General features: G+C 40.4%; 1 protein-coding gene across 4 annotated transcripts in view; it reads left to right on the top strand.

Moving 5' to 3' along the window:
• JAM2 (junctional adhesion molecule 2) overlaps window positions 1–16993 on the top strand; it is a 61631-nt gene extending 44638 nt beyond the window's left edge. For 2 of the 4 annotated variants that reach the window (XM_042998450.1, XM_042998451.1), the window contains exons 5-10: window positions 24–226; window positions 2051–2150; window positions 8478–8585; window positions 10862–11005; window positions 13131–13173; window positions 15296–16993. In XM_042998450.1, the coding sequence (XP_042854384.1) occupies window positions 24–226; window positions 2051–2150; window positions 8478–8585; window positions 10862–11005; window positions 13131–13165 (590 nt within the window). In that variant the 3' untranslated portion in view covers window positions 13166–13173; window positions 15296–16993. Of the gene's footprint in view, window positions 1–23; window positions 227–2050; window positions 2151–8477; window positions 8586–10496; window positions 10513–10861; window positions 11006–13130; window positions 13174–15295 lie in introns of those variants that run through there. The other 2 variants (XR_006222039.1, XM_042998448.1) reach the window with 2 other exon arrangements.
• The last annotated feature ends 4150 nt before the right edge of the window (window positions 16994–21143 follow it).

Raw genomic sequence — 21143 nt, 5'->3', positions numbered from 1 at the left:
GCCGTTTGACTTCCATCCTTCAGTGGCTCCAGCAGTACCGTTGTGTAACGTCCCCAGCTCTGCTCTGAGTGGAACTGTGGTAGAGCTGCGATGTCAGGACAAAGAAGGGAATCCAGCTCCTGAGTACACGTGGTTTAAAGATGGCGTCAATTTGTTAGAGAATCCGAGACGTGGCCCCCAAGGCAGCAACAGCTCATATACAATGAATACAAAATCTGGGACTCTGGTAAGGTCATGATAAGCATTGGCCTAATAGCAGTCTTGTGTTTGGGGAAGAAAAATTATTAGAACTAAAATGATGGAGAATAGAGGGCTGATAACCATTGCTTAAGTGGAGAGATGGAGGGGGGTGCCGGACAGATGGCACATGCCCACGGAAGTGATGGAAAAGGAGATGGGAAGGCAATACAAAGAACTAACAATAATAATTTTAACAACTGTCAAAAGGTTCGTTCCTTCAATCTACACGTGCACCGTAACATTTAAATACCAGATCCTCTGGGAAATAATAAAGCATATTGTTGGCTGTGGCTCCTTGAGGAGGGCCGCACTCCAGCCCTTGCAGTGTCAGCGGGCTCAGTCAGCAGGTCCGATGAATTTTACACTGAGAACTTGGGCAGAAGACCTGCCGTCACACTTCGCTATATTTACTTTTCAAATTTATTTTTTCTCAGAGCAGGTGATAAAAGCCTCAAGGTGAGTTTGAAATGATATAGATTCACCTTCCCCACTTAGCCTCAACCCTTGAAATATCTTATGATGTCAAAGGGAGGCACCAGGGCAGGACAAGGATGGGTTATTTCCTGAGAAATAAGCAACAAAGACTCCAGTGGATGGATGATAATGACTTCCTTTCAATTACTACTTATGCACCAGTAAATCATTTATGGTTTTAGTCTAACTTGTTGTTAATACTTACCCTTGGCCTTACATTCCTGGTGAATATTTTTATAGTCTGGCTTTGGGGACAGTGAGAGATGATTTCATAAAGTGAAATACACGAGGAGAAGCTTTCTGTCCTATCATGTTGAAGTATACAGAAAAAAAGGGCGATGTGTAGGTGGTGGGTGATGGAAAGGGAGAGAGAAAAGGGAGTTCGTGGATCAAAAGCCTGGTTTTTAGGAACATGTATTGCATGAGGATCTAAGACAATGAGGAGGTGCTCCTTAGAGATTCATGGCTGTCATGGATGCGGTCCACAGTGACCACTGCAGTATTGAGGATGTGACCAGGAGGGCACCAAAAGAATGATTCTGAGTACCCCTCTCATCCTCTGCACTGGCAGGATCCTTTAAGGTGTTCAGGACCCACTGCATTCCCTCCCTCCTTCCCTTCCTTCCCTCTCTCCCTCCTTGCCTTCCTTCCTTCCTTCCTTCCTTCCAAAAATTCACAAAGGGAATAAATCCACTAATAAAAACTACGAAGCCTATAATACCAAAGTCTTACCTTCAGTTATTGTGGCAGAGAGTAGAAGGAGCAAAGGTTAGCCCTTTATTCTTTCAGAATTTTCAAGAATTCTACCACGGAGAGGATTTGTAACCCTGTAAGCTACACCCATTAGGATTTTCCTAGGCGCTAAGCTACTTCCTGGTAGGAGTTCTGGCCCTTTAGAGGAAGTGTTGATTGCTGCTGCAGCGAACTCACTCATGGCTGAGAAAACTGCATTAGCCCCTTCAGGCCAAGGAGGCCTGCCTTTCCGAGTGGTACGTCCCAGGACTTAGAAATACTGACAAAACGTCATAGTACCATGTGCTGTAAACTGTGAAAAATGCCCACTGCCTTCTTAACCATACCGCCTCCTCAGTATCACAAAACAAAGACACTTCCCCGTATATATTTAAGTCCTTCTCTGGCAAAATAAACAGGAAGCCTGGCTAATTACGCCTGGAAGTCATGGCAGATTTTTGAATTCGCGGTAAAGGTATAAAGGCCTAGGTGGTGAAAAAGGAAAGGCCTACTGATGGCTAAAATTCAAGGGATGCGGTTGCTTTAGGAGTCTACTTAGAGATTTATTGCTTAACATATATGTTTGTTTTCCTTCCGCAAATAGCAATTTAACACTGTTTCAAAACTAGACAGTGGAGAATATTTCTGTGAAGCCCATAATTCCGTGGGACGTCGCAGGTGTCACGCGAAGCGAATGCAAGTAGGTAAGCATGAGATACCGGGAGGAGCAGTGGTTGGCAGCCAGAACGCACGAGTGCTTGGGGAGAAGGAGCAAGGGGTAGGATCGGGCCGAGTGATTGGAAAGATAAGCCAGACGGAGTGTTTAAAATTCGCTTGGACATGATGTGTTGCAAAAAGCACACATTCTGTTCTTGGTTCGTCTCCCAAACGAGCCAAGAATGTTTAGCATTATACTGTTGAAGTTTCTTAATTTTTCAGATAATTGTTTTAAAAATATGCTTGTCCAGGCGGCCTTTTTCAAACAAACACTGTGACTGTTATAAATTGCGCAGGGTCAAGGATTCGGTATGGTGTTGGATTTCTAGCTCCATCACTTCCTAGCTACATATTCTTGGGCAAATTATTTAGCCTCAGCTTCCCCAAGATGGAAGTAGTAACACGCTGTCTTCATAGGGTTATTATGAAGATTCAAATAATCAGTATTTGAGGGGGTGCCTGGCTGGCTCAGTCAGTACAGCATGAGACTCTTGATCTTGGGGTCGTGAGTTCAAGTCCCATGTTGGGAGTAGAGCTTACTTTAAAAAAAAACAAAACAGGGGCGCCTGGGTGGCTCAGTCAGTTAAGCGTCTGACTTCGGCTCAGGTCATGATCTCGCGGTCTGTGAGTTCGAGCCCCGCGTCGGGCTCTGTGCTGACAGCTCAGAGCCTGGAGCCTGCTTCGGATTCTGTGTCTCCCTCTCTCTGACCCTCCCCCGTTCATGCTCTGTCTCTCTCTGTCTCAAAAATAAATAAAATAAACGTTAAAAAAAATTTTTTTTAAACAAAAAAAACTCAAAGGGTTATTGAAATAGCACTGGCAGATTGTTGGCTATTTTAGTTGTTGTTATCAGATTATTATTGGTAATTTTTTTCAATCTCCTAAAATACAGTGCTTTACTTATCAGAGTAGGCTCTCAAGGCAAACCATAAGAGATCTTACAAAGAACAAACTGAGAGTTGCTGGAGTGTGTGTGTGTGGGGGGGATGGGCTGTATGGGCGATGGGCATTAAGGAGGGCACTTTTGGGATGTACACGGGTGTTATATGTACGTGATGAATCACTACATTCTACTCCCGAAACCATTATCATGCTGTATGTTAACTAACTTTGATTTAAATTAAAAAAAATGAGACATGTTAAATGTAGTCATGAATCCTTATTTGCTATAAAACATACCTGCCATATTTCACAACGTAAGCTTCTTAGAATTCAAAAAATTAGTACTCGGGAATCTTTTCAGATTATATGAGTTCCAGAGCAGATATTTACTTTCCTTTTATTTTTAATAATTTGGTTCAGTCCCCCCTTTGTGAAAGTCCTGTGTTTTGCAAATGGTTGTGTAATGGAGGGGGGTAGCTGGAGGTCGCACCTGCGGGGTGAAAGGTCACTCAGGAGGGCTGCACCCTGAAGCTGAATATCCATGGCTCCCCTGGGTTCAGGAGGTTGTCTTCATCTTTGTGAGGTCAGAAATTTGCTTTTTCAGTGTGCTCGGAGATATGCAGATACATGCACACTAATTTGTGTTGTTTATGTGCGGTTAAATTCTTGGCATTGTCTTTTAAAGAAAATATGATCTTGTTAGAGGTCAGGATACCCTAACGTATAAGGAACTCAATAGGGTATTCTAATTTCCACAAGTGTCTTTTTGAAATTCAGAGATACTTATTATCCACCAAATTCACTCCAAGTGTTGATGGTAATAGTCAAACATTAAGTGTTTGCTTAAAATATCAGAAAGCATCCCTCTTGGGGCGCCTGGGTGGCTTAGTCAGTTAAGCGTCCCACTTCAGCCCAGGTCATAGTCGTCGCGGTTTGTGAGTTCAAGCCCTGCGTAGAGCTCTGTGCCGACAGCTCAGAGCCTGGAGCCTGCTTTGGATTCTATCTGTCTGTCTCTCTCTCTCTGCCCTGGCCCTGCTCATGCTCTGTCTCTCTCTCTCTTAAAAATAAAAATAAACATTAAAAAAAAAGAAAAAAAAAAAAGAAAGTATCCCTCTTAGTGCTGCTTTGGAGTTATCATTAGAAAAATTTATCAGAACATGTTTAAAATTAATGCATTAGTACAGTGTTTCCCCAACTTCATTCATTCACATACTATCCTCATATTTTTTACGGTAGCCTTATTCCCCCTGCAGTATTACTGTTTTAGTTTTTTTTCTTTACATGGTCCCATTTAATTTCAGTGCCTAATGTAGTCTCACCTTAAGAAATCCTATCTGCGAAGGCATGGTTTTAATGGACTAGTGAATGTTTTTCCCTGGCCTGGAGTAAATAAATACATACTAGATGAAATTCAGTAGTTGGTGTTTTTTTAGTATCATCACTATAATTCACTAGGATTTTCCCATTATCTCCTCTTTCTGGTATAAGTTAGCTTACAAGTTAAAATTTAGTTTGTTTAATGCTCATCCATTGATCCTAGGTGTTTCATGCCCTTGGTTTGGAATGTGTATCTTTTGAAATCCGTAAGAATTCATGAAATCACATATCAAAGGTTTTTTTTGGTAAACCATCGGTAGTAACTTGTAACCCCAAACAGAATCTGTTAACTGCTTTAAAGAAGCTCTTTTTGAAGTTCAGAAAGAAGGTAAATCATGGGTCTGGTGATCATTCCCAAGCTGCCCCTATAAAACTCCACAAGACCCCACTCCCACTTAGTATTTTAACACTTTGGCTCCTTTCCTTTCAGTGAGAATAATGATACCTTCCTTTCATACTGGACTTTTTTTTTTTTCTCAAAGAAAGAACACAATAGATTTGTGTGTGTTACATTTTCTCGATAGTAAGACATAAGGCGGCTTTAGAACTTGTTCTCAGTCTCGCAGTACATGGCAAATGGCATGAGAACATCTTACCTCTAACTTACAAGACTCCTTCCATTTCACTAAAAAAAAATAAAATAAAATTTATACTGTGTCTTACAGGAGAAGACATTTTTGTTGTTGTTGTGAGATGTCAAATTCACTGTCAAACTGTAAGACAGATTTTTGTCAGATAATAACCTTGAGGTTGAAAACTCCACAGATACCACATTCTTTGACTACTGCAAAGAAAATAGTAGATACAGTTTGGTTCTAAGGAGTTTCATTTAGTTACCAATTTGCCTTAGATTATGATTATTGTGGATTTTTTCCCCTATTAATTTCATTTTGCCTTCGATTATGAATATTGTAGGGTGCCTGTCAGTTAAGCGTCTGACTTCAGCTCAGGTCATGATCTCACAGTTTGTGAGTTTGAGGCCCACGTCAAGCTCTGCTTGGGATTCTCTCTCTCCCTCTGTCTCACTAAATAAATTTATTTCTCTCTAAATAAATAAATAAATAAACTTAAAAAAAAAAAGAAAAAAAGACTATGAATACTGTGGATATTGCCTCTCTGCTATTTTTATAAAGATTATTTTGTTTTTAAAGTTTATTCATTTATTTTTGAAAGGAAGGGGCAGCGAGAGAGGAGAGAGAAAATCCCAACCAGGCTCCTTGCTGTTAGCACAAAGCCCGACTTTGGGCTCAAACCCACGAACCATGAGATCATGACCTGAGCCAATATCGAGAGTCGGATGCTTAACTGACTGAGCCACCCAGGCGCCCCTCCTCTATTGTTTTAAGTAAATAAATAGCTGGGTCTCATTGACCTCTGAATACTTAAGCAAAATTGAACTGAGTTTATTTTTTAAAATTTTCTTAGAGGGGGAGGGCAGAGAAAGGGAGGGAAACACAGAATTCGAAGCAGGCTCTAGGCTCTGAGCTGCCAGCACAGAGCCCAAAGTGGGGCTTGAACTCATGAACCGTGAGATCATGACCTAAGCCAAAGTCAGATGCTTAACCAACTGAGCCACCAAGGTGCTCCTGAGTTGTTGTTTTGTTTGTTGGTTTAAGATTTTACTTTTAAGTAATCTCTACACCCAACATGGGGCTCGAACTTACAACCCTGAGATCAAGAGTCACATGCTCTACCAATTGAGCCAGCCAGCTGACCCTAAAAATGAATTGAGTTTATACCAAGCAATAATTAATGCTTTCTACTCTGGTCAAATTACTCAGCCTTTCAAAAGGTGTATCCAGTTTTCTTTCTTAAAACAATCAGTTAACATTTCAGAGATATACGAGAAAATTAATAACACTTGGCATTAGAAAAAAATTTTGTGGGGTGCCTGGGTGGCTCAGTTGGTTAAGTGTCCAACTTCAGCTCAGGTCACAATCTCACGGTTAGTGAGTTTGAGCCCCGCGTCAGGCTCTGTGCAAACAGCTCAGAGCCTGGAGCCTGCTTCAGATTCTGTGTCTCCCTCTCTCTTTGTCCCTCCCCTGCTTATGTTTTCTCTCTCTCTCTCTCTCTCTCAAAAATAAATAAAAATTTAAAAAAAAATTTGAGACCAGAGAGTTTTATGATAAGCGTACTCACTTAAATAATGTTTCTTTTAAAAAAATCTTTCCCAAAATGTGTGGTGCTTTTAAATATCTAAAATTACTGTTGAGAAAATGCTACCTAAAATTTTCTCCAAGTTATTTAATCACATGCTAATTAATACTTGCTTTTAAAAACAAGAACCCTTTGAGGAATTGTTCCTTTAAAATGTATAGGTAATCTACATATTAATCAATACACAGGCAGTACCCAAATGACAGAGGAGTGAGGCTCATGAAATCCTTATGGACGAGCTGGAGAAATGTGATCCAAATTAAATATTTAGACGGATTCACACATAGTTGGATCCCATACCCAGAGGGTGTAATAGATCCTATTATATGAAGGGGGTTGTGTAATAGCCTCTTCCATAGTTCTTTCCCTAACAAAATCATAATCATCATTTTATTAATTACTTGAATGAGGGTATTTTTGAGGCAGTTCCCAGTTACATAAATATTAATCTTGAAAGGTTAATAATCTAATTCTTGGACAACAGAATCTGAAAAAGCCTCGTAGGTTGGTAACAATGGTAGTGATTTCAAAGTGAGTTCCAAAAAATCCAGTTTAGGTTAGAGAGAAGATGACTTAATAACAACAGGAAAAAGTCTTGGGGAGTTTAGTTCATTTTAAACCTAATGGGATGACAGCTTAATGGCATATATGTAGGTGGGTGTGTATATGTGTATATGTGTATATGGACACACACACAAGCCTCATTAAATTCAAGAAAGATGTTGCCGATTCTTAGTTTTATAGAACAACAGTGGCACAGCTTTCTTTGGAGCTGATTGAGTTTTCCAGCATTGGTGAAATTGACACAGATGATGATGTAGAAGAATTTTAAGTAGAATTTGGGGGGTATGTGGTGGTGTAATACTTGAATTCACTGAACTTTGAAGGTCACTTCCAGTGTGATATTTAATCTTTTGAAGTTTTACCTCTACAAATGACTGCAAGAGAATATACCATACGTATTATTTCTGAAGCTAGAATTTCTTTAAATGTAAGATTCTTGCAAAACTTTTTTTTATTTAAAAAATTTGTTTAATGTTTATTTGAGAGAGAGGGAGAGAGAGAGACAGGGTGTGGGCGGAGGAGGGGCAGAGAGAGAGAGAGAGAGGGACACACAGAATCTGAAGCAGGCTCCAGGCTCCAAGCTGCCAGCACAGAGCCCAATGCAGGGCTCGAACTCACAAACTGTGAGATCATGACCTGAGCTGAAGTCGGATGCCCAACCGACTGAGTCACCCAGGCACCCCAATTCTTTTTTTTTTTTAAGTGTATTTATTTTGAGAGAGAGATTGTGTGCGCAAGAGAGGGAGGGGCAGAGAGAGGGAGAGAGAGAATCCCAAGCGGGCCCTTCACAGACCCTGAGGTGGGGCTCAATCCCACGAACAGTGAGATCATGACCTAAGCTGAAACGAAGAGTTAGCTGCTTAACCGACTGAGTCACCCAGGTGCCCCTCAAAACTTAATTCTGTTAATATTTTCTTTTTTTAAATTTTTTTTTTTTAACATTTATTTATTTTTGAGACAGAGAGAGACAGAGCATGAACGGGGGAGGGTCAGAGAGAGAGGGAGACACAGAATCTGAAACGGGCTCCAGGCTCTGAGCAGTCAGCACAGAGCCCAATGCGGGGCTCGAACTCACATACCGCGAGATCGTGACCTGAGCCGAAGTCGGACGCCCAACCGACTGAGCCACCCAGGCGCCCTCTGTTAATATTTTCAAGCAATTTTGAACATTGTCCTGGAAGTGAGTCAATTGAACAGGCTTTAACAGCATGAAACTATCCATGTTTATGGTATAGAAGCCAAGGGGAGCTTTTGTGATTTTTTTTTTCAATTCAATAACTACATCTGTCTGTCTGTTTGACCCAAATTCATGCAGGGTTTATTTTGCATTCCAGACAATCTCAACATACGTGGCATCATAGCAGCTGTAGTAGGTGTGGCCTTTGTGATTTCTGTTTGTGGCCTTGGTGTGTGCTATGCTCAGAGGAAAGGCTACTTTTCAAGTAAGTGGATTTCACCCTTCTTTGCTAGACAACTTCCGGTGGATATAGTTTTCTTATGAGACATTGTTTCTCCCAATTAGTTCTAACAAACCCTAGATACTATTTTTCATTGGTTTTTCTGCAGAAGAAAATGTTCAACATGACATGTAGGTGAGTTATGAAGCACTTTGGCAAACATAGGGACAAAAGGCAGAGCTGCCTCATCGGAACATTCAGGAAACACCAGAGTATGTGAGAGGCGCCCTGGAGTGGCGTAATGCCGCAGCACTTACTGGGAGATAGTCAACATCCATGGATAGTTCCAGTATATTTACATGTATTTAAGATCTCTTTACGTTAGGAATTACATATCTCAAGATGTAAATTGATTTCCACTTTTATCATAAGAAGTTTCAGTGAAATATTCTATCAGCGTCGAACAGCGGAATGTGGAATATCAAATTTAGCACCACTGTATATACAAGAGAATTATTCAATAAAAACAAGTGGGGGAGGGGCAAAGACAGAGACTCTCTAGCAGGCCCCCGGTGTCAGTGCAGAGCCTGATGCCAGGATTGATCTCAGGAACCATGAAGTCATGACCTGAGTGAAAATCAAGAGTTGGGCGTTTAACCACTTACTGAGCCACCTAAGTGCCCCACATAGTTTTTACTTCTTCAAGTTTAGACTTTTTATAACTCCACACCCCCATTTGATGATAAAATATGTTTGATATGAGTGATTATAATATGAATTATGAAAAAAATAATGTTTTATTCTCTTAACATATTTCTCTACTCCCGGTCTTTAAAATTATCTGAGAGCTCAAAAGCTGTAGAACTTCATCGCGTCCATTGGCAATAGTGTAGAAAGCAGAGTTTTTTTAAACAGAAGAGTACATTTATAGCATAAGCAAGTTTTAGACCCATTGTTTCACAGTGAACATTAATTTTAGAATTTAGGTTTAAAAAACATTTTATGCAACACAAAACTTAACCTATAAATAGATACTATGTCATAAAATGTTTCCATGAGCATTGTTTCAAGAATGTTCCCTATAATTAAGAATAACTGCTCTGTGAATTAATAGCTCTTTTCCTTAGTGCTCCAGTCTTAGACTAGTGTAAATGGAACTTTCTGCATGGAATCCAGCTGAGTCCCCCTGCTGGCCACCAGTGAAAGTACAGACAGATAAGATTACTCCAGAATTCTTGCCATCTTTATCTCCACTTGTAAAAAGTATCTGTCTGAATGTTTTTATTGGAGACTTGGTGAATACATTTTTCTTAAAATAATTAAAGATTCTCCTTGGGTATTACGAATTCATTAGTGAAGAATATTACTCCACAACCTATCCAAGGGGATCATTTTCTTAAACTTGCTTGCATTTCCGATAAGAATTGGCAAACTATGACCTGTGGACCATATCCGGCCTGCCACCTGTTTTTCTGTGGCCCACAGGCTAAAAATGGTTTTTACAAATGAACATTTGCAATCTGTTTGATAACAAGGAACACTAACTTTGAATCTTAATTAAGAGAAATGTTATTCCCTCCCCAAAGAAGAATTCTAGTCTTCCGATTAATAGACCTATACTTAAGACTTTGATTATTTTTATATGTTGAGTTTTATTAATAAAAATTTTCGGAAACTTGTTCGCTCTTATTATACAAGTACCTACATAATATCCTCAGTTTTACCTATTGGCCTACAAAGCTTAAATATTTGCCTAGTGGCCCTTTACAGAAAATGTTTGCCAACCTTGGTTAGAAAGTACGGATATAACAAGAGAGAATCAACATTGAGAAAAAGAAATTAAGCCTAAACTCACTTTTATATTAATATATTAACATATGTTAATATATTAATATATTAATCTGCATCATACTATATTAACTCTTGCATTAATGATATACACTTATTCTTTTGTAGAAGAGACCTCGTTCCAGTAAGTATACTTTCTTAAATGCATGCCTTTCCCCCACCTCAACTAATTTTCTGTTAATCATCTGTTTCAAGTCAAACATGAAAAGTTGGTTGTGAAGTATCCTACGGAAGTGACTCATACTTATCAAGAAATACATCCCACCTCATGCCTCATGCCTATCTGTCAATGTTGCTCAATTACCTAGAGAAGAAATGTAGTCACTAATTTGCCCCTGTAGGCATTTCCATAGTACTACTTTGGAAAATATATTTGCTGTATTTTGCTAAATTGAAAATTTTCAAATAAGTTTTTACTTAACAGCATTTTCACATTTAATTGAATACTTATTTTGTGCCCAACCCTGTCCTAGGGAATGGCAATACGGCAGTGAACAAAACAGACCAAATAACTCTCTGCCTCACGGAGCTTACATTGAAAAAGATGGACAATACACACAAATGTAAACTCTGCAGTTTGTCAGATTGTCATAGTATTATGGCGAAAACTAAAGCGGGTAAGAGAATGCACAGGGTGGGAGTGGAGACTGTCCTTTAGGGTGGTTAGGAAGGGCCTCACTGATGAAGTGATATTTAAGACCCGAAGGAGCAGAAATCTGTCTGATACCCATGAGAAGAGCATTCAAGCAGAGGAGAAAGAACGGATGGAAAGGTCTTGAGGCCCGGCTTGCCTGGAGTATCTGAGGCATATCGAGGGGATTGGTGTGGCTGAAACAGATTGAGGACAATGGAGAGAGGGGATGCACAAAAGTAATGGAGGCCAGATTACATGGAGCCCCTTCCGGGCAGTTGTGAGGAGTTTGACTTTGATTCTGAGTAAGATGGGAAGTCGCTGGAAGGTTTTGAATGAGGGAGTAGTATCCTGTTACTTAATTCTTAGAAGCTCACATTAGCTGTTCTGTGAGGAATAAACTATAAGGTGACGTAGAGTGGAGGAAGCAGGGAGACCAGTTAGGAAACTACCCAGTAATCTAGCCGAGAGAAAATGGTGGCTGGTTCCAAAGCGATGGTGTTGGAGATGTTGAGAAATGATAGGATTCTGGATAGATTTTAAACAATTTACTGATTTGCTGGATGTGGATGTGGGAGAAAAAGAAAAATCAAAGATAGCTCCAAGGATCTGAGAAGAATAGAGTTACCATTTACTGAAATGTGCAAGACTTCAGGGGGAGCAGGTTTGGGGGGCTTAGATGGGAAGGTCTGAATGTTTTGGAATTTTCATATTTGAGATGCCTACTAAGCTTCCAAAAAGAGGTATTAGTAAGTAACAGAATGTATAAACCTGGAGTTTGGGGGACATATGTTAACTAGGATTAGAAATCTAGGAATCAGAGATCACCAAGTTTACGTGCACTTGATTTGTGACGGTCCGTTCTGTGTACGTGGAAATGGCAGACCCAACCCAGATCTATGGTCATTCCCCTCTACTCTCAGCTGCGTGGCCTCAGATACTTGCTCATCTTCTAAGTCATTTTGAAGACTTAGCTGCCTTTGATTTCCTGTTCCCAGACTTCCTACTCAACCCTGGTCTCTCTGTCTAATAATATCCCACTACAAGTCCAAGATGACCTCCAAGTTATCAGGGATAGCAGTAGCAAAGGGGAAAAGTTCAGAAAACAGGTTGCCTGATGATATAGCCACTCTGCATTCCACCCTAGGCAATTGTAGGGACTTCCACTTTTATTGAATAAGGTAGAAAGTAATTGGAGGTTTTGGACAGCATCATCTTATACAAGGGGAAAGGCTGGCATTGCTATGGCGAGAAGGTAATTCTTTTCTTCAATCACGATGTCTTTGTTAACGCAGGTAGGAATCTGGGAGGCAATATCTTTTCTCCTAGATATGTTTTTGCCGTTTGTCAAATCCATCACCCTCAAAATTTTGGGGATAATGAATTGGATGTTATATTAATTTGCTAGGGCTGCCATAACGAAGTGCCACAGACTGAGTGGCTTAAACAGAAAATTGTTTTCTTACACTTCTGGAGGCTAGGGATCCAGATCAAGGTGACAGCAAGGTTGGTTCCCTCTGAGGACGACAAGGGAAGGATCTCTTTCAGACCTCTCTCCTTGGCTTATAGATAGTCTTCTCTCTGTCTTCACATTGTCTTCTGTCTGCCTGTGTTTGTGTCTAAATTTACTCTTCCTATAAGGCCGCCAGCCACATTGGATTAGGGCCCACCCTAATGACCTTATTTGAATTTAATTACTATTTTAAAGTCTCTATCTCCAAATACAGTCACATTTTGAGGTACTGGTAGCTGGGACTTTAGCATGAATTTTTGAGGGGAATACAGTTCAGCCTACAACAGATGACTAGAACCCTAGTTACTGTGTAAAGCTTTCTTCCCATGGGAAAAAGTGAACTTTGATGATAATTGATCAAGCTTTCAAAATGCTAAATGTTAAAAAATTGGTAAGTTAAAAGTGAGTAAGTTTCTGTTGGCATAATCCACAGAAATCTTTAGTCCTAGGGCTACAATGAGATACCTAGGGTTTCCCGGGCCAATCCCTTGCTGCACGGCTTTCTCTGTGAAATTTGTCTACAAACGGAAGAAATTCAGTTGGGATTGCTGGCCTTTTTTTTTTTTTTTTAATACTGTCTTTTATATTCTATAAACAGGAGAAGTAATTCTGCATCTAAAGCCACCACAATGAGTGAAAATGTGAGTATGTTTAAAGCATATTTATAGACCAGATGTGTTTGGGAAATGGGGCAGGGAAGTGAAGTGATTGTACAGAAATGATGAATTTTGACTTTTAATATACTTTGTGCTAGTGTCTATTACTGGTATTTATTTATTTATTTATTTATTGTTACTGGTCTTTAGAGGGAGCTGAGTAAATGTTAGTTTCCATCCTCTGTCTAGGACGGTATGATAAAGTTGCTCAGCGTTTGTAGACCAGTTGGGGCTTTGCCATACCACAATTTTCTTTCATGATGTTTGCTATTATTAGTCAGCCTTCTTAGCATCATTAAGTCGGGTATTATCAGCTCCATTTCATAGATAAGAACATTAAGACACAAGTTCTCATAGGATTACAGTGGTAGCACTGGATTCAGGGACCTTGACTCTTGTCAGCTTGCCTCAGCAGATGGCTTCCAACAGATCTGTGATTCCAGGACTCTCCTTTGGTTATACAGAGAAGTTGGAAAATTTACGGATATGGAAGATCCTCTGCTAATACTGAAAGGCACATTCTAGAAATCCCTGAGGAGATGCAATAATTATCTAACTCAGATGGTTTAGGCAACATAATTTGGACCCTTTTGTATTCATTAATGCTAGAGTGAAGCAGTAAATACCATCATTGCTCAGACTTTGTAGCTCTCTGGATGGATATTCAACCTTCTGGATTATTTTTCAGGAATGTGGGAAGTAAGGAAGGAAGGTTTCCAATGTTTTTAGAGGTCTAAGCCCTTTCTTGAGAAACAGAGCATGGGTTTTCTGAATTCCTTGGCACTCTGGCAGGGATCCTTTTAGGTATCCTATTTGTAGAGCTTGGGGTAGGCAGTGGACACTGGTATTTTAAACAGATAAGTGATCCTCATGGATATGAACTTTATGACCCACGTACTGCTGCATGGATTCTTGTTTTCTGTCAAAATTTGATTTTCTAAAATTGTCTACTCCAAACTCTATCATAGAAGTCACTTTATTTGTAGTTTACTACGCCAAAATCATATTTTCATTAGTAGATAAGCAGTCTATAACTCCATATTTATAGAAAGCAATATGTAACTCCTATAATTTCTAGAAAATACTCCTTAAATGTGGAATAAAATAATCGCATCCTACCAAACAGTAAGAGACACTTTGTGGGGCACCTGAGTGGCTCAGTCAATTGGGCGTCCGATTTTGGCTCAGGTCATGATCTCACGGTTCATGGATTCGAGCCCCACGTCAGGCTCTGTGCTGACAGCTGGGAGCCTGGAGCCTGCTTCGGATTCTGTGTCTCCCTCTCTCTCCGCCCCTCCCCCGCTCATGCTCTGTCTCTCTCAAAAATAAAATAAACATTAAAAAAAGGTTTTTTTAAAAGATACTTTGTGGTGTAGTCAGAAGAGCAAAAACATTTTATTTTTTTCACTGTCTTCCTCTCAGTTGCCCTCATCCACTGAGAAGTCGAGCCTCCAATTGTCGAGCCTCCAATTTGCCCCAGAGCAGAATTTCTTGGTCTTGGCATTACTGACAATTTCTTATAATTCTTATGTTGTAATTTTTTTTTAAGCTTTGTTTATTTATTTTGAGAGAGCGAGAGAGAGAGAATCCCAAGCAGGCTCCGCACTGTCACCACAGAGCCCAACACAGGGCTCGAATTCATGAACTGTGGGATCATGACCTGAGCCAAAATCAAGAGTTGGACACTTAGCTGACTGAGCCACCCACATGCCCCATTATATTTGTAATTTCTTCTATGAATTCTGCTATAATGAAATCTTACAATTTTGTAGAAGTCTTTGCTGGGGGGGCTGTACTGTGCATTATAGAATGCTTAGCAGCACCCAACCTCCACCCTGTTGCTACCAGTAGTATACCCATAGCAAATAAGATTTCTCCTGCTCTAACTCCCACATTAACTTCCTTACTCTTTAGGCAAAGTTTCAAAGATCTTGTCTCCTAGTATTTATTTAATTCCCCGCAAAATAGAGTTAGTTAAATATATGCTGGGTTGTACCTGTAAGATTCTCATAGTGCATGTAGCTTTATACTCATAAAATGTACTTATTTCTTTAAATATGAATGAATACATTATACTTAAACTTGTTTTTTTTTTTCCTTTTCCTAGGATTTCAAGCATACAAAATCTTTTATAATTTAAAATAATGCCACCTTTGAGATACACCAAAACCACAGTTGTTACACCAAGCTATTAAAAGATTTAAATCTCTGCTTTGTCTTACATTTGCAAGGAGGTACATGAGGAGATTAAATTGGTATTTCATTCTAATTTTTATGATCGCTAAATTACTTGAAATTGTTATTTTAAACAAATAGTTCTGTCAGCACCTAAATAAAATATGGTCTGGCTTCTTGTGTCTGGACAAAGTTAAAAGAATCACAATACTTTATAGTATTCTGGGGTTTATGAGATGTTAAATGCCCTAACTTCTGGAGGAAGTTCGATTGTGAAATGAACCCACAGAGCATGAAAATATAAACTGTATCCACTTTCTGTACCAGAGTCTGATTTAGAGGGTTCAGAAAACACTCTAAGACAGATGCACTCTAAAACACTTTGACAGATGCAAAAAGAACCTCTGGTCTTATTTCTACCAGAATCCTCTTTTCTCCCCTAATACAATCTTTATTCCACTGCTCATTTATCACTAATCTATTCACAGAAGGGAGGTAGCAGGAGTGGGTCTTATTCCCAAGGATTTGCACTTGGTGTTTATTTTTATTTCTGAGAACCAAAAACAACACGAAGAAATACCTAATGACCAGAGCTCACTCACCTGATGTCATTGATTTCTTCATTAAATGTAACTTTGAGAGTTGAACCCAAACCCAAATGTCTTCTTTCCCTTGAGTTGCTTGTTGCCGTTTCCTTCTCCTAAGACCGCTTTGAAGATCATCAGTGAACTTGACATCAGACCTCGCCACTGGACCCCACACACATAACCTTGCAGGCAGGCACCCTTCTCTGCATGATGGGGACTTCATATTTGTCTCTGATAATCATGCAGTGAAATTCTGGGCTGGGTCAAGTCCAGAATTAATAATCAGATCCAGTCCTGCTTATTGAAGAGCCAGAGATACAGAGAGGAGAAAGAGTTGTCTAACAAATGAAATGAAAAATGGGTCCAATCATCTGGTTTCTCCACGGTGTCCAAGCTAGTGTTACAAAGTGAAAATTCCAATGATCCATGTAAGAGTAACTAGGCTGTGTTAAAAAGCATAATCTTCTATAACTTACTGTGATTAGTCAATTTATCTTGAAAATAAAATATGGGTAGGGCATTTCCAGTTCTGGGCAAACCTGGATGAAAAGCTTACAAACTTTGACAACTTTGAACATGGTTAAGCTACTTTTAAAGGAATCCATTTTTCCCCCAATAGACAAAGCAAATCCCAGGATTCACTGGGCCAACAAATGGTACCTGGATACCACACCAGGTCACTGGGAAGATGTCTGTTGTCAGACTGTGCCTTGCCCCCCACTCTTCTGTGGCATTGGATGCTTCTCACCAGACTCCTTGCAATATCTCCTATAAAGGGCCAGAGAGTAGATATTTTAAGCCATACTGGTTTTATGGTGCCTGTTACAACTACTCGACTCCACCTTGGTAGCACAAAAGCAGCCGTAGACAATAATAAATGGCACGTTTGTGTTCCCACAAAACTTAATTTACAAAAACAGCAGGCATAGACAGGACTGGGCCCACACGCATACTTTCCCAACGCCTGGTGCTGAAGCATGAGAAAAACACCTATCTATAAGCTTTTGCCAAAAAAATAAAAATAAAAAATAAATTAAGCTAAATGTCGCCCATGCTTTGATTTGGTTTGGTATGAGGAATGCTTTCTTGTTGCATGGCCAGGGGTCCAAGAGTGTATGTGAGTCTCAAAGGCGGCTCTTCAGGCATACCTACCAGCACACAAGATCAACTTCTTCAATTTAAATGACACAGATTGTGGGGGAAAACATGCAGTGCCTTACTAACGCATGAAAGCTGCTGAGCCATTTGGCTAGAAGATTCATCTTATAAAGTGCTAACATATAACACTCTCTGAGTCAAATATATATTATACATTATCTTAATATATTGTACGTAGCTAAGTAAGTGTACAGGATGCTTGCTCCCACACAAAGGACATAATGTTGAGCACTCGTTTTCCATTTATTAAAAGTATATCCACCTATATCTGGACTTGTGTTTCCATTTGCTTTTGAGGAACTTGAATATTAACAATATTATAATATTGAGGTAAAACCTCATTATAATTCATAGAGAGTTTTGATTTTCTTTTCCTGCAGTGAAATTGTGTTCTATAAGGATGAGGGCTCTAAAATCTCTAATAGCAAGTTTTGCTTGGTTTTAATTATCGTTGTTGTTATTGTAACTAGATTTAATTTATTTTTAGTTAGGGGTTTAACCTAACTAAATCTGGAACGATTGTTTTTTAGTATAACTTTGCGAAGAATTTCCTTCACCTCATGAGTGGTTTTGTTTGATTAAAGTCTATGTTAACAAAAATAGCTGAGCTTGTTCAACTTTTTAGGCCCATTTAACCGGTGCAGGGGAAAAGTCATCCACATACCGTTCAATAAAACCTGGGAAACTATGCCCTCTTACCATCTGTAGCTACAAGGTTAGCTCTTCAGCTGCTTAAGATTAGAATCTCATCTTTCTTCTGGGTGCCTGCCAACTTCCCAAATGCTGGGGGAAAAAGAAAATACCTTGCAAATAAAAAGTCAGAACTATTAAACATTTTATACATGTGAAGTGGGGGTGGATGGAGGTGCAGGTGTATACAATCTCATTCATCTCAATGGTATTATAAAGCGGATCATGTGGTCATTTGCAGACCAGGAAACAAACTCAAGAGTCAGTCTGCCAAGTTCACAAAGGGAAGTAAGGGCTCATGGTCTAAGAAACTCAGGTCCATCTGATCCAGGATGTTTCATACAAGATGTTTTTTCTCTTGCCCCCAACATACTTTCTTTTAGATTCTTACTTCTCTCATGCCACACCCTCTCTTCACCCTTAGTAATCTCTGGCTAGTTCACCCCTCCCCAGTCTCGCAGCTCATAACCTTTTTCTGTCTTGCCTATCCCCAAATTTTGCAAATTGCAAATTGTAAGTGCCTGCCAAAAAGGAAATAGCTTTTTTGAGCAGGGTGAAAGAGTTGGCAAAAGGTATCAAAGGAGACAGCAGGAGATGGTGAAGGACCTGTTTCCCCAGGTTCTTAGGAGAAGAATGATAGGTTTCCCGTACTCAAGCAGAGGCATCATCTAAAGTAATTGGCCTTGTGCCTTCTTGCCAGTGTCTTACTGAGGTCAAACATCTGAAATAAGACTGTCCCACTGGGATGGGGAACAGAGGGGAGTTTGGAAGAGGTGGAGTTGAAACAGACCTCCCACTTAGGTAATCTGTACAACAGGAAGACCTCCTGGCCCAAAGAGCCCCCCAAGAATTTACACATGCAGCCCCTAACCAGGGAGAGCCAGCATTTATAGGCTCTGCTAAAGCAAGGGCAGCAGCAGAGAACTAGTAACAAAGACAAAGAAAATCCCACACTAAATGGATTTAAATAAGCAAAAATTGCCTAGAACAGAAGTCTTCTTTGGTCATCATTAAAGGTAACACTAGAGGGGCACCTGGGTGGCTCAGTTGTTTAAGCATCTGACTCTTGGTTTCGGCTCAAGCCATGATCTCACGGTTCACGGGTTCGAGCTCTGCATCAGGCTCCATGCTGAGAGCATGGGGCCTGCTTGGGATTCCCTCTCCCAGTCACTGCCCCTCCCCTGCTCACATTCTCTCTCAAAATAAATAAACTTAAAAAAAAAAAAAGAGGTAACACTAGATAAGACATGTGTCCCTTTCCAGTTCTTTGTACCTTTCTTCAACTCAAATTCCCTCTTTTGAAAAGGATGGTAGTCAGGAGTGGATTCAGGCCCACCCAAAGGGCCTAACTTTAACTTAATCCCATCTAAAAGTCCTATCTCCAAATACAATCACATCCGGAGGTGCCGGGGGTTAGGACTTCCATAAATGAATTTTAGGGGAACACACTTCAACCTGTGACACCAGGCATGGGAGAAGAAAAGTTACTTTCAACACGAAAACCTAGAAGGCTGAGGTCATTTGTGATGAACATCTCAGGTAGTAAGTACAGGATAAGGAGTGTACTGGCAGACTGAAGTGACAGATAAAGGCTGGAGTTTGCAGGGTTGGGGCAGCCTCACCAGAAAGAGGAAGGGGCTCTGAGGAAGATGAGGCCTTTAACATCTGACTCAAAGCACCACTGTAGCATTCAGCCGGGAAAAAGGGCGTACTTCCCTGGCCAAAAGTTAGCAATAAACGCCCTATGATGTAGGGCCTGGAAGTAGGGTACTTAATGCAGTATTCTTACAGCCCCGAATCCTTATGTTTACATAATGAATGAAGAGATTGGGATGTTGAAGCAAACTCCAAATAGTTGCAGGACAGATTTTTAAAAATATGAGGGGTATCTGGGTGGCTCAGTTGGTTGAGCAAACAACTCCTGATTTAGGCTCAGGTCATGATCATCGCCCAGTTTGTGAGATCGAACCCCACATCGGGCTCTGTGCTGACAGTGCAGAGCCAGCTTGGGATTCTCTCTGCCCCTTCCCTGCTCGTGCTCTGCTCTCTCAAACGTGTATGAGAAAGTAGGTGTGAAATTATAAAAGGTAAAATACAACTAACCTGAGTGGCAGAGTGAGGAAAGGGAGACGAAGCAGGTGCTGAAAAGGATCAGGCCCCTCTAGACGGGCCTCTGCACCTCGGAGTCAGGCAGCTTGCCTGTCGCAGGTGGGTGGAGGTGCTTCGGGGGAGGTTAGAGAAGAACCTGAGCAACTCTGCTTCCTCAGTTACCTTTAAATAGCGCCATTAAAAAAACATTGAATTGTTTCAGTGTCTGCAGTTATTTAAATAAAAGGAGGTCAACTGAACTGTCACTGCTTAGCATTTGAAGAAACTGGGGCTCTTCTTCCTAATACTTTACCCTCCCCAATTCCGATTCCACACATGTTACTAGTTTAATCACACCTGTATCACTAGGAAATGTTTGCAGGTCTTTTGGAAAAGGTAGTCCTGAGCAGGTTTGACTCCAGCTAGAATGGCACCCACAGTAAAAATCTATTCCTCTTTTTGAGTGAGCTAACCTCATAAGGAAGGCTGACTTTTGACTTCATATTTAAAAAACAAAAACAAAAACCTTTATCAGCAGAAAGACCTGGAGAAAGTCTGCAACCCCATGGTTACGAAGCTGTACCAAAGCGCAAGGGGCACGTGGGAGGAATGCCTGGAGGCTTCCCTGGTGGTGCAGCTCCCCCATCTGGTGCTGCCTCCTCTGGGCCCAGACAAGGCATGTTCCACACACAACATTTGAAGGACCCAAATTTGTAGCAAATTCCATGGCTATTACAAAGTCGAGTTGCCATAGTAAATAAACCGGTCATTCTTGATACTTGAATATGGACTATGTGCCCAGGGAAAGGAAATAAACATTGCACTTTGTAAGCACTGTATTTTTTAAGTGGAAAATACAATGTCTTAAATAAAATTATATTTAAAATCGGTACCAAAAAACAAACAAAAAAAGCCTTTAAAGGTTTATTAAGACCCGTAGTTACTGACACAAGTCAGATTGTCAGATATAAAAAGGCACAGCTGATTTCCTTTTGAAAAAAAAAAAATCATTTCCTCAAGAGCCAGCTACGCTAACTGAAATCTTGATGTGCCTGTTATGCCGCCTACTTGCTGGGTCTCCCATCGCTTGGGCAAAACAACACCATACAGCTTACTCTTTCCAAGGAGGTTCCTTTGTAGATCCCCCGCCTGCTCCCAGCTTTCCTTCCTCCATCTGTGTAGCACAGTAATAGATCTACGATCATAAACTGCAAGGGAAGAGGAGGGACCTGGCTGTTGGGATAAAAGCATTTAACG

Source organism: Panthera tigris, chromosome C2, assembly GCF_018350195.1.
Source record: "Panthera tigris isolate Pti1 chromosome C2, P.tigris_Pti1_mat1.1, whole genome shotgun sequence".
NCBI classification, from domain to species: Eukaryota; Metazoa; Chordata; class Mammalia; order Carnivora; family Felidae; genus Panthera; species Panthera tigris.
Note: the sequence above shows the minus strand (reverse complement) of the source record. Positions and strands in the feature narration are given on the sequence as shown.